This window comes from Canis lupus, chromosome 22, assembly GCF_003254725.2.
Source record: "Canis lupus dingo isolate Sandy chromosome 22, ASM325472v2, whole genome shotgun sequence".
Taxonomy (NCBI): domain Eukaryota; kingdom Metazoa; phylum Chordata; class Mammalia; order Carnivora; family Canidae; genus Canis; species Canis lupus.
Window position 1 is genome coordinate 5,272,092 of NC_064264.1, and position 13,475 is coordinate 5,285,566.

The 13,475-nt window shown below is 51.7% G+C and overlaps 1 protein-coding gene and 1 long non-coding RNA gene across 2 annotated transcripts in view; one reads left to right on the top strand and one right to left on the bottom strand.

The window, feature by feature from the left end:
- Nucleotides 1–425: 425 nt before the first annotated feature.
- The window catches only part of SIAH3 (siah E3 ubiquitin protein ligase family member 3), a 72,260-nt gene continuing 59,210 nt past the window's right edge, over nucleotides 426–13,475 (top strand). Inside the window, exon 1 of the mRNA XM_025478270.3 lies at nucleotides 426–698. Coding sequence (XP_025334055.1) covers nucleotides 564–698 — 135 coding nt within the window. The 5' untranslated portion in view covers nucleotides 426–563. The remainder of the gene's footprint in view (nucleotides 699–13,475) is intronic.
- The window catches only part of LOC112678874 (uncharacterized), a 108,936-nt gene continuing 102,643 nt past the window's right edge, over nucleotides 7,183–13,475 (bottom strand). The window contains exons 10-11 of the long non-coding RNA XR_007405065.1: nucleotides 13,215–13,339; nucleotides 7,183–9,562 (exon numbers count right to left, since the gene is read on the bottom strand). This is a non-coding gene — a long non-coding RNA (uncharacterized LOC112678874). The remainder of the gene's footprint in view (nucleotides 9,563–13,214; nucleotides 13,340–13,475) is intronic.

Below are 13,475 nucleotides of genomic sequence, written 5' to 3' on the forward strand. Positions count from 1 at the left end.
GCAGGGTGTTTTACTATTTCGCGGTTTCAAAATGCTTTATGTTTTTGGTGGGTTTTTTTTTGTTTTGTTTTGTTTTGTGTGTGTGTGTGTGTGTGGTTTTTTTTTTTTTTTTTTTTTTTTTTTTTTTGCCGGCGCATTAAGAAAGGCTCTCATGTTAAATTAAGTCAATTAATAAATGGAGACACATTAAGCAATCAATTTTGTCAGCCTATCTCCGCAGCATTATGTACGGTCGGCTGTAATCGCAAGATAAATGCAATGTGCTGATCTATGGTAATGTTCAATAATACATTCTCCGCCAGGCTCAATTCATCTGGGAGTTTCGGGAGGGGAGGCATTTGTTATTGGCTGTCTCTGCACCTCAAGGATAACATTTCTGTCCTTTTGATTGGCCGCCTCACTGCTGCAAGATTCTAACCGTCTTATTTTGATGATGAATCTGAAGGCACGCTGAGCTGAGCCGGGCTGGAGCGGAGGGTCCTTGCAGAGCCCAGGACTTCCAGCTCCTGACGCCCCTCGCCGAGCCAGCAGCATCCCTCCCCCCCACCACCCCAAAAGTTGTGATGCTTTTCTTTACCCAGTGCTTTGGGGCTGTGTTAGATCTCATTCACCTCCGCTTTCAGCACTACAAGGCTAGACGGGTTTTCTCCGCTGCCGGGCAACTTGTCTGCGTGGTAAACCCCACGCACAACCTAAAGGTGAGTTGCTGTGGATCGTTTGACATTCGTGCAGCTGGGGTTAGGGTCCTTCCCCCTCCCCCGCCCCGCCCCCCCCTCGGGGTTAGAGACCCTCTGCGCGGGGGGGGGGGGGGGGGGGGGCGCCTGCGCTAGGGGACTCGGAGGGGGTGCCTGGGGTCTTGGGGTGTCTTGGGGTCTCGGTGATCGCGCCTTGTGTCCCCCCCCATTGGCAGGAACGACTGGAGTGATGGCCTGGCCTCTCCGCCCCACCCCCCACCCGCACCCCGAGGTGTCAGGGTCAGGGTCGGGGTCAAAAGCGAGGGCGGTGGAGGGAGTCAGGGGGGCGTCCTCTCCTGGATCCCATATATTCCCGGGGCGAGTGTTCAGCAGCCAGGATGTGAGAAGTTGCCCACGCTGCGGACCGTCCCGCGCGTGCAGGAGAGAGCAGGCAGGCAGTGGATTTCGGAGGCTCCTCCTGGGGACGCTGAAGTGGGGAAGGGGGACTTGGGAGTTGGTGAGGGGGCTCCTTCTGCGAAATGTCTCTCCTTGTGCTCGGACTAGGCGCGTGAGGGTGGGGGGTGGAGGGTGGGGAGGGGACATCCGGAGGAGTTTGCTCGCTGGGAGCTAGCTGCACCCCTGCCGCGGGGACCCAGGGGGCGGCTGCTGCATTTGTGCCTCCAGGTGGATGCCCTTTAAAGAAGAGCCGGGATATGGGATCATCTGGGATCTGGGAAGACAGCCGGCTGCACAGCCGAGACTGATGGGGGAATGAGTGCAGAGCCCGCCTTGGCTGGGGTGGGGGGAGCCAGTGCAGGGGGGGTCCGGGGATGCAGATGAGCTGCTCCCCACCTTGGACCCTCCGAGCCACCTTGGCTCTGCTTTCAGATAAACGATGGACTGGTTAGGGGTCGCTTGCGGGTCCTGGTCGGGGTGCACAGGGCTGGGCGAGGGGGGGGGGGCCAGGGGCAGGGGGGGGCCCCGCAGCCTGGGGGGGCAGCAGTCTCTGCGGGGAGGGGTCTGGCATTCTGACCACTGTTCTTGGGGAGGAAAAAGTGTTGCTTGTTGCTCCTCACTTTGTAAACTCCTATGAGGCATCAGACTGTCCTCAGGCAGCGCCCTGCAGGTCAGCACAGATGGGTGCCTTCCCCCCTGCCCCCCCTCCCCATTCCTGGAAGTCCCTGGGAGGGACCACCTGCCTGCAGGCCCTGCAGTCTAGAGGTGGCCAGGCCTGGGGAGGGTGGGGAGGGGGGTGATGGACCGCCCTGGGGCTGCTAGGGTGCACAGACTAGGAACTGGCTCCCTGGGGTACCCAGTCTGTGACCAGCACCCTCCCGCTCAACTGCTCTCGCTCCCTCCTTCCTACGCTCCCTCTTTCTCTCGCTCTCCCTCCCCTCATCCCACGGTCTCCTTTTGCCTCCGTGGCTTAGTTTTATAAATGAGAATTCACTGCTGGTCACCCTTGGCGAAGCAAGGGTACGGCGTACATACTAAGATATGATTCTGAATTCCATTTTATGGCCACTTTTGAGACCGCATTCAAACTCCCATTATTTTGTCACTTTACATTAGTTACTTCCCTGTGGCAAGAAATTTTGTTTACTCCTGTTTTGCATTTTAATACCTTTAAAAATTGTTTATGAGACTTAGCATTTCCAAAGTTGGAATTTATATGGTTCATGGACTACAGCTGATGATGGAGGAGAGAGGTGCTAAGATCTTGGGGGTGGGGTGGGGTGGGGTGGGGTGAAAGGCATCCCTGTACATCTTTTCCGTGAGGTCTGCGGTCTGCCCAGATCGTGCTAAATAGTCCTGCTGCCCAAAACCCAGGAGTTCAGAGTCAGGGTTGGAGGCTCTGCATCAGCTCTCACCAAGCTCAGCCCTCAAAATAGTCAATCTCTCTGAGCCTTCCCTTCCTCACCTTCGAAATGGACATATGAATGAATATCTCCATGGCTCTGTGAGGCTAAAAAGAGTTACTAGAGGCGGATGATGTGCTGTCTAGCACTCTCCTCAAAAAAAAAAAAAAATCATGCTAGTGTACATATAACCTGTGGGGTTTCACTAGGAACTTGAAAAGTCGTCACTTCAAGTCTTTAGCCCACTTAGAAACCATATAAAGTGACAACATAAAAATAGGTGGCATATGCCTTGGGAGGCTGTTTTCCATGGCTCAACTTTTCAAACATATACTCATTTGGCTTTTCATTTCCCATAAAAATCCACTTAGAGATTTTGCTCGGACAACCATCACCGAGGTAAACAAAGCAAGGTGAGGGCTGCTGATGCTGTGAGAGGGTCTGGCAAGGTGCGCGGGACTCGCAGAGGCCGTGCCGAGCAGAGAGCCCTCTGCAACCCAGGGTACCTTTACAGTGTCTCGATAAGGACCATGTATGTGCTCTCCCAGGGTCCAGGTAGCCCATTCAGGTAAATGTTACCTGCTTTGCAAACCGGAGGGCTAACAGCCATGTGCAGAGCTTTTGAAAAGAACAATTCTATAGGAGCATTGCTGCCCCCATCATTCGCATTAAAAAGTGAATAAAACCTCAAAAGAAAAGTGCTCCTTCTAAGCATTCATTTCCATAGACAGACCACAGAAATATGCCTTGGATATAATAAGCTGTGATCTACACGGAGGAAAAAAAAATCTTTTTTTTTTTTTTTTTTTTTAAGAAAAAGAGATTGTGGCAATGTTAACCCAGAAGAGCTATTGATCTGTGGTGCTTCCCTGCACTTTGTATGACAGGCTGCTACATGAAATGGTGACCAAGGACAGAAACTGCAACCTTGCTTTCAATTTTCTAGGTTGCGTGCAGCTACAAAGAGGGCTGGGAAGCCTGTGTTTTTCTTTGTGGAAGCATATTTGCGCTCTGTCCTTTCCCAGGCTTCCCCGAGAATTGCTAACAGTATTCGAGGACCGGAGGCAAGTGCTGAGTTATAATGAAAATTCACTTACTGAGCAGAGAAAATCGTGTATTTACCATGCTTCTATAGGTCACCTTCATTCTCAATCTTATTATGGCGATTACTCAGTAACCCGGGATTCCTTCGAGCAACCTGATGCCTTTATGCTTCTAAACGGAAAAGCAGACGCCCTCCTGGGAATGCAGACACCCTGGGTAGAGCCATCACACCCCTTAAGCCCATCCTAATTAAAAGGGGGCAGTCGCCAGGGCTGGAACGTGAGGGATGGGAACCCCGGGGACCTCTGCTCTAAGCGAGGGGCAGGCAGAGGGAAGCTGCATGGCAGGGGGCCCCCCTTGGAGTGCAAAGGACATTCCGTGTTTCCCCATGTCCGTCCTTCTGTCTGCTTGAACGGATGGCTCCGGGCACAGATCAGGACCCCCCATTCCTCCTTCCCACTTCATGAAGAGTGACCACCCAGAGCCAGTGTTCTTGGCTTGCTGCCCCGGCTTCATTCAAGAGGTTACATAGATGTGGCTACAGGCTTCAGGCCGGCGGCGGGGCCCCAGCTCCTGCTCCTGATTCAGCATTCCTTCCTCCCTCATGTTTTTCCTTATTTCCAAATCAAGGAGGCCTTTCTCTACTGGCGCCTCTCCCGCTGGCACTAGCCCCTTCTATAATGCCCTGGCCCCAGGCAGCCCTCCCCCTCTGGCTCCCCACCCCTAGGGACCTCCTCCAAGGGCTGGGATGGCCAGGCCCTGCACCCAGGCCCTTCCAGCCCCTCCAGGGTCGGTCTCTCGCGCTTCCCAAGCAGACAGTACCTGAGCCGAGGCTGCTGGACCACTTCCTCCTCTTAACTACAGCTCTTGATAAACTGGATTCTGAAAGACTAGCAAAACGCTTTCTGGCAAACTTCTGAAGAAGGCCCTGGCCAGTACCAAAGTCGTTGCTGAGACCCCCAGCGCCCTCCGTAGCGTCTAGTACAGAGGGTATAACCTCCCCACTTGTCGTGGAAGGCTACTCATGCCTCCATCCAGCTGCTCCTAGACCTCTTCTTCTTGTTTTTTGTTTTTTTTTTTTTAAGATTTATTTATCTGAGAGAGTGAGTGCACTGCGTGGGCATCATGGGAGGAGCAGACGGGAAGGGGGAAGGGAGGAGGAAAGAATCTCAGGCAGACTGTCTGCTGGATGCAGAGCTGGTCGAGAGGCTCCAGCACACCACCCTGAGATCACGACCTGAGCAGAAACCAAGAGTCTGATGCCCACCTGACTGAGCCACCCAGTGCCCTCTTCTTCATTGTACCCATTAACCTTGGGCTCGCAGACAGACACACACACACACACACACACACACACACACACACACACGCATGAGGCGGGAGGGGCATCCACATGCCTTTCATTCCAAGACCCATTTCATCCCAACTGGACCCGTGTGGATGAATGTGTGTTGAGTGATGGGTGAAGGGGGGCAGGGGTGTGGGCTGCACTGAGAAGGAGAGGGATTACCAAAGGGAGGGAACAGAGGAGAAGAGATCTGTGGCAAAGCCAAACATCGCCTCTCCTGTTTGTGGGATAATCTTTGGAAATCCCGTTACCGCCCTGAGGCTTTCACTAACTCTGCTCGACACAGTGCAGCAGGCCCCTGAATGAGAGCTAAAGACCCGAACATTGTTTTTTAGAGATTTACAGGTGGCCTTTGGAGTGTTCAGCCTCAGTACCTGTTTTAAAGCAGTTAAAGGCTTCTGACAAGATTGTTTTGTTAACAGCTAGCGCGTGTGGGTGACTCAGCTCTTGTTGACATAACGCGCCTCGGAGGATCCCATTCCCCATCCTCTGGAAATGTCACCGTCTTCCTTCTGCTGCCCTCTCTCAAGTCCCCTCACAGTTCATTAGCACCTTGGAGGAGCCCAGGCCAGGATGAGGGAGGGGCTGAAACTGGGGGTGGTCGCTCTCTGGGCTTTATTCTCAAAGCTTCCGCGTGCAGCCTCTTCCAGCCCTTGGGTTCCTGTGAATAGTCTGACACCACTCCACCGGCACAGAGCGGTGGTGCAGCGCTTCTGGTTGACGATGATTGCAGATGAGGCTCCCGAGTCACATAACCAACAGCCCTGAGCCCCGAGCCCCGAGCCGTCGTTCGCTGGCTGCGTGCTAGTGATGGAGGGGCAGGCAGGCTGCAGCGCCCCAAGCTGCTGCGGTGAGCCGATTACCGCCCTGCTCCATCTATCCAGCAGCCCCAAAGCAAATTTTGTGTGACTCCCTTAGCCATGGTCCCTCAAGCTGCAGAAAACTGTGGCCGAAATTAGAAAACAGGTACTGAAAGCTTTCCTTAAAATCCACAGAGAGGTCAGAGCTATCTGGATGACTTCCCTGGGGTAAGGCCGAGTATGTTTCTAGCCACTAACAATAAGAAAGAATAAATAAGCGGCCGTCCACGAAGGGATTTTACCCTTAATGGAGTCATCTGGATTCAAATAGTTCTGTTCCTCAAAGGCGAGAGGTGGTCCGTCTAGACGCTCCCTTGTGACCTGGAAAGGGTTGGTTCCAGAGAACGGAGACCTGTCCTCCCACAGGGGCCTGACGCTCTGGGAATGACACAGAGAGTGTCAGAGCTGGGAGGTCAAACCTTCTCACTGCATAGTCCAGGAAACTGAGGCCAGAGAGGGGGAAATGATGAGTATTCGTTTCCGAGGACTGCTGTAACAAGTTGGCACAAACTGGGTGGCTTAAAACAACAGAAATGTATGCCCTCGCAGGTCAGGAGGCTACAAGTTCAAAATGAAAGGCGTCAGCAGGCCCGTGGCTCCCTCTAAGGCTCTCCAGGGAAGAATCTGCTCCTTGCCTCATCCAGCTTCCCGTGGCACCATGTGTTTCTAGGCTGGTGGCCACATCCCCCCAGTCTCTGCCCCTGTGGTCCCGTCGCCTCTGTCTCTGTGTGCCCTCTCCTCTGTGTGGCTATCTTATAAGGATACATGTGACTGCCTTTAAGGCCTCCCTGGTTCATCTAGGATAAGCTTCTCCTTCCAAGATCCTTAATTTAATTCTACCTTTGGTCATATCATATTCACTCTTTTGCCATATAAGGTCATCTTCACAGGGGCCAGGACATGAACATATCACCTGGTGGACCACCCTTCAACCCACAACAGGACTTTTGCGGAATCAACCCCAGTGACAGAAATGGAACCATGAGTTAGGTCTCTTAATGTCAGGCTTATATCCCCTACACTGTCCCAGGCTGCCTTCAAATTAGCCCAAACAAAATATCCCTTGCTTGGGTGCATGCTGTCAGAGCAGAAAATTGCAAGGATCTCCCCCCCCAACTTCCTGTACCCCTATCAGCCCTGGGCCAGCAGTAGGACCCCATAGGTTGTACCACATACCCTACCATCCCCGCCCTTCACCAAACCCACGCCCTTCACCAAACCCACGTTCCCTTAGCACATTGGAGCCTCTGCATCATCCTGCCCCCTACTCCCCTACCCCCGGCCATAAATCTCCTTTCTTTTTCTTTTTTTTTTTTTTTTGAATTCTTTTAAAAATAATACAATTAACATGAATTCACGCAGACTGTATTCTGTAAATCAAAGGATAAAGAGATACATAGTCAAAAGCATAGACCTTTAAATCCACCAGAACAAGATGGGGAGAAGCAGTGGGCACAGGGAAAAAAACAAACAAAAGCATCAGTTTGGGGGCAGCCAGGCCTGAATTCAAATCCAGACTGTGCCACTTGCAGATGTGTGACTTTGCACAAATGATTTAGCCTCCCAGAGGCTCCATTTCCTCATCTTTAAAAGAGAGAAAATCATGTCCACCTGCTACGGCAGCATGAGGCCAAAATGAGCTCACATGAGGAAAGTGTCTGCGCGCGCGCGCGCGAGAGAGAGAGAGAGAGAGAGAGAGAGAGAGAGAGAGAGAGTCCGGAAACAGCAGCAGCAGGTACTGTCAACATGGTCATTACCATGAAAGCCGCTCCTAGGAAGCTGGAGGCAACTCCCTGCAGCCCCACCTGGCTGTCTTTCTCTGCCCTCCCTCCCTCTCCACAAGCCTCCCGCTTGCTCTTTCTTGATATTTGTGCATCGCCCTTGGCCTTGAAGAGAAATTTGAATAGAACAATTTCTTGCCTTATATAAAAGTCCAATTTGTCCTTAGTGCATAGCTTCAACAACAGCCCTGCTATATAGCACCGCTTGGGTTTTCAAGCCCATGCGGCCACGGGAGAGGGATTGGGTCTCGGGAGGACACAGGTGGCTCTGTGGGGACGGGAGCTGAGGAGCAGGGTCCCCTTGTCCTTCACAGAGCCAGGAGCCGTGCAGAAAAGTCCCCACCTCCGCCCTCCTGAAACCTGCCCCTCATGCCTTATGCATGACTTCATTAGTGGCAGCTGAGTAAGCACAGGGGTAAGTGGCCCTGTGGGGGGGGGGGCATCTGATCTAGGGGGTGTGGGCCTGAGCTGAGCTGAGACCCGCGGTGGGAGATGGAGCGGCGGACGCTGCACGCTGCCTGGGACACTGGCCGTCTTCTCTTTGCCCCTCAGTTCATTCTGCCTTGAGAAGCAGCTTCCCTCTGAGCAGGGCAAGGATGAAGGGGGACCACACTCCATCCAGGCCACAGCCCCTGCCATTGAGGGAGGGCAGGAGACATGCTCTGACCTTTCAGAGCCAAGAAAGCATTCCTGGATCCTACTGTCATCAGAGAGTTTCTTTTTTTTTTTTTTAAGTACTGAGTGCAGGCCCAGGTCCCCTGCACTCCAGCCTGAGTCTCTATGCACGCCCGCACACTCACACACACTCATGCACACAAGTCAATGGCGATTGTGAGGTGCCAGGCCCTCTGGACCCCGGCGTGGCCTCTGCAGGATGGCAGGAGACAAAGCCCAGAGCTGGGGACAGGGAGGATCCTGATCCCCAGCACAGTGGAAGGAAGAAGACGATGGAGATGAACCAGATCCTTCTCCCCTGTCCAGTCTGGGACTGGCCACTGCCGTCTCAGGAGGGAGGTTCAAGGGAGAAAGTGGTGTTGGCAAAGAAAAGGGGCCACTCTAGCTGAGGCTTTAAAGTACAGGTTTTGGAGTCAGACGGATCTGGGTGTGAGTCCAACGTGGCTGTTCTCCTCGAGTGAGCTCTCTGACCTCCGTGAGCCTGCGTTTCCTCACCTATAAAATGACGGTTGGGAAGATGAAGAAATGTGATGGACATCGGGTGCTTAGTGCAGCCCCTAGCACGTGATGCGTACTCCATAAATGGGGGCTGTCGTGACTGTGAAGCCGTGTCCCGTGGTGATGCCACCTGGTGTCACAGGAGCTGACCAAGCTTCTTTTGCCCAACTCGTGTGGGTGACCAAACTTCTACTCCAACTGGATGGGGGGAAGGGTCAGCAGTAAGATGACCTGTGTCAAGTGACTAGGATCTTGAAGCACAGTCTGCTCAAGGTCAGAGAGCTAGAGCGATGCTCAAGTGCCAGGGCTGGGTCTGAAACACAAGGACCAAAGGGATGAATGACTTGCCCAAGGTCACAGCTGATAAGGGCCTCTGTGACACCACACTGCGTGGGGGTGAGGACGCTGGTTAAGGACACTGCCTCTCCACCAGGACTCTGTGGCAATGCTGGACATCTTCCCAGGGGCTCCTTGTCCCCAGGAATGTGCCATGATGTAAACCAGCCGGGCAACGGTGGGGCAATTAAGAAAGTAAATGTTCCTTGGGTCTCTTGTACTGACACAAATACACAGTGAGGACGGGGGTGAGGCTCCCAATGAAGTCACCAAAGCCATGAAGCCAGAACTGCTCTTGCAAAGAGCAGTTTTTAATGGGTGCACAGTGGAATCAGGTTCTACGACAAAGGAGCCCCAGATGAAGACGCCCTCAGAAGACAGATCTGAAACCAGCCTAGTGTCTTCAGCCATAGAACAGGCGTCCTTGCGGATAATTTAGACCTGTGGTCTAACTGGAAACGTCAGTTTTACTTGCAAGATGCGGTATCTCAAAAAAAAAAAGAAAAAAGATGCGGTATCTCTTCATAATTTATCTGTCCTTTAATGTATTTTTAATCAGGAATTCGTGATGAGGAGGGAGCTGTGTGCTGCAGGGCTGTCTCCAGCCGAGGCACCGGGAACTCCAGCCAGGGGAGAGCGGCCCATGGAAGGGGCAAGGCTGGGTGCCCCCCCCCCCCCCCCGCACCCAGGACAAGGCTGGCAAACGTCCTCTATGGAGGGGAGAGGCCACTGCAGACCACACTGGAGAGGGAAGATGGGGTTTGCTCAGCATCAAGAAGGCCCCCAGAGACAGGCATTTAGATTGATAACAGATTTTGTAAGACTGGCCAGCGAGGCTAACCACTTGCCCTGCTTTGCAGCCAGACACCAAGACACCCCCTCTTCCACCCCCAGAGTTAACTCCTACAACCTCGCTGAAGGTGTGCCAGGAGGTCTGATGCAAATAGCCACCCGGAACCTCGGTTTCCCTTCTATAAATTGGAGGTATATTGTGACTTCTACTAAGCTGAGCCAGCTACGCATCCTGAAGCCCTTAGTCCTTTTCCTGCTGTCTCAGAGACGCACGTCGGAACAGCAGTAATGACAGTAGGAGCCACGAAACGGCCACCGTTCACTGAAGGCGGGCTATGTCCAGGAACTACGTTGAATGCTGTACATTCAATGCTCGCTAGGAAGGGGTATATTATTACCATTCTCCATTATATAGAATACCGAAGCGGAAAAAGGTGGAAGAGCTTGTTCACTGGGGTGGAGCCTTCTTAAATTAAAACCCTGTGCTTATTTTAAGCGCTTCTTGCTACTTCACCCTTAGTGCTCTCTTTTCACAACAAGCAACTGAGCCAACAGGCTTGGCCATAGGACTAGGACTGAGTATATTACGTTTCATTTAAAAACCCTGAGGTGGGACCCTGTCTTACCCTTGCATATATACATCAAATCCACACCTAGATGCTCCAGCTCTTGACGGACAGTCCTAGGAGGCATTCTCCAGGCTTCTCTGTGCTGCTGGGTAGAACCAAACCCCTGTGGCCTATAGCAGCCCCTTTCCTCCCTCCTGCTTCCCGGAATCGCCTTCCAAATAAATTACTGCATCCAAGTCTTTACCTCGGGCTCTATTTTTGGAGAACCCAACGTAAGACTATGTATGTGTGTGTGAGCTTTTTTTTTTTATTAGCTAATGTTTATTGAGCACTTACAAACTGCCAACTGCTGTGCTAAGTGATTTACCTGAATTGCCTTTTTTTTTTAAACACGCTCAGTACAATGCCATCAGCCTATCCCCACTTTGCACAGGAGGAAGCCAAGGCAGAGAGAGATTAAATAACCTGTCCAAGCAGTAGAGTTGAGCTGGTGCTTTTAACCTCTATCTTAAGCTCTCTCTCTCTCCCCCCCTCCCTCTCGATAACACAATTGCTTATCTGTAAATGTCTACAAAGAGCAGAGCCCTCCAAATTCAGACTCAGTAAAAATTAGGATTGGCATCAAATGGTTCAGGGAAAACTTTGCAACAACTTTATCTACACACCCAATTCTGAATTACCCTGCATGAAAGAAATGTGTCCCCCATGACCATTCTTTTTAATGGGTGCACAGCAAAGGAAACTCGCCAACAAAATGAAAAGGCAACCTCCCGAAGGGGAGAAAATATTTGCAAATCATATATCTGATGAGGAGTTAATATCCAAAATATATAAAGAACTCAATTCAATTGCAAAAATTACAACAGCAACAACAAAAAATCCAATTTAAAAAATGGGCAGAGGATCTAAATAGATGTTTTTCCAAAGAGGACCCACAGATGGCCGGTTCGCGAATAAATGTTCAACATCACTCCTTATCAGGGAAACGCAAACCAGAACCACAGGGAGATGTCACCTCATGCCTGTTAGAACAGCTATTATCAAAAAGACAAGTAGTCACAAGTGTTGGCAAGGATTTGGAGGAAAAGGAACCCTTGTGCACTATCGGTGGGAATGCACATTGGTGGAGCCACTGTGCAAAACAGCATGGAAGTGTCTCAAAAAACTAAAAGTAGGTCTGCTTCCTGATTCAGCGATGACACTTCTGGGTATTTATCCAAATGAAACAAAGACACTAATTCAATAAAGATATAGGGGCCCCTATGTTCATTGCAGCATTATCTGCAACGGCCAAGATAAGAAAACAATCTATCCATCGATGGACAAACGGATAAAGAAATTGTGATATCTATCTATCTCTGTATAGATAGTTATAGAGAGAAATAGATATCACACAATGAAATACTAGACAGTCATAAAAAAAGAAGGAAATCTTGTCATTTGCAAAGACATGAATGGACTCCGAGGGCATTATGCTAAATGAAGTGAGTCAGATAAAGACAGATACCATATAGTCTCATGTATACATGGAATCTAAAAAAAAACAAAACAAAAAACTCAGACACACAAAGAACAGGCTGATTACCCGAAGGGAAGGAAGGGGTTTGCAGGTGGGTGAAAATTTTGCAAAGGGGGTCACTTGTAGGGTGACAGATTGGGAGGGACTATGCTCACGTGGCAAGCACTCTGCAGTGTACACAAAAAAATCAAATTATTAGGTTGCACACCTGGAACTAATATAATGTCATATATCAATCTTACCTCGATAGGAGTAAAGAGAGAAACGGTTATGTGTTTTATGTGTTTTAACAGGCAGACAGGTGTCTGAACCTAGTGCGACCCCCAGATCCGGGGCATGTTATTATCTTGTCAATGCGTCCCTTGCTTCTCCACGACCACGGGAGCTAGGTGACCGCGTCACAAAGGCAAATGCTTTCTGAACACGGGGACAGCATTAGACCAGCCACATTTTCTCAGCAAGAAAAAAAAAAGGAAATTTCTTTTATACAAAAGTGAACATGTCCTTTAAGAGAATGTGGCTCTTCCCATGTCACACCCGTTCTCTAAGAAGATCCACAGGCTTTTGAAATTCCCTGTCTCGTTCTCAGCCATATTTATTGCTAATTTTCTTTTCCCCCTAAAACCAAAGAGAAATGCAACTTTAATGACCATGTGCTACCTAACCTAACTCAGCCTCGGTCTTGATTTCTGGCCAACCTTTCTCCTAGTCCCTTGCAAGCATTTTTCTCTTTCCAAAACTGCTGTGAGGTGAACTGAGGGAGGGAGGCATCAGCCCAAGAGGTGAGCTTAGGGAGAGGAAGGAGAAGGAGGTCTGTGAGCTTTGCTTCCAGGGTGCCAGCTGGAGAAACGCAGGGTAATGTTCACAGGGACCTTGGAAGGCAGGAGGGAAGTCGCCAGGGTGAGCCCCGGGCCCCTGCCCCAGCAGCCCTGACGTGCGGGGGGGTCACGGGGGGGCTGTACAGGGCTTGCAGGGGACCCTGCCGGGGAGCCAACGACAGGACCCCTATGCGCGTCGTGCCAGGGCACCCAGGGCCCTGTGAGGCCTACTCAGCCCGGCCTCCCCGGGAGCAGGGGGGCCTCCAAGCGCAGTGAGGACCAGCCTCACTGCAGCCCAAGTGCTGCAACTGTTTGTGGTAATTAAATAAATGCCAGCTGGACCCTTCTGGGCCCGCTGACTGAGGCAGGCGCCAGAGACACCAGGCTCTCCAAGACTCCCGGGGAAATCCGAGGCGGGAAGGCGAGCGCCCAGGCACTTACCACCCACTGCTTGAAAACACTTGGCTGAGGAGCTCTTCTCCGCACCCAGAGGCTGAGCTTTTCTCTGCAGGCTGGCTCAGGTCCTGGCGGGTCTTGTGCAAGTCCCGTCACCTTGGCTTCTCCACCTGTCAGGGGGGAAGGCACCACTGCTCTGTGCGTCCCTCCCAGGTAACCCTGATGTGCCCGTGGAGGTCTGAGGCCACCTCCCCCAAGGGCTGCCGGGGCAAGGGAAAGACGATGTGGGGGGCAAGTGGGCTCACC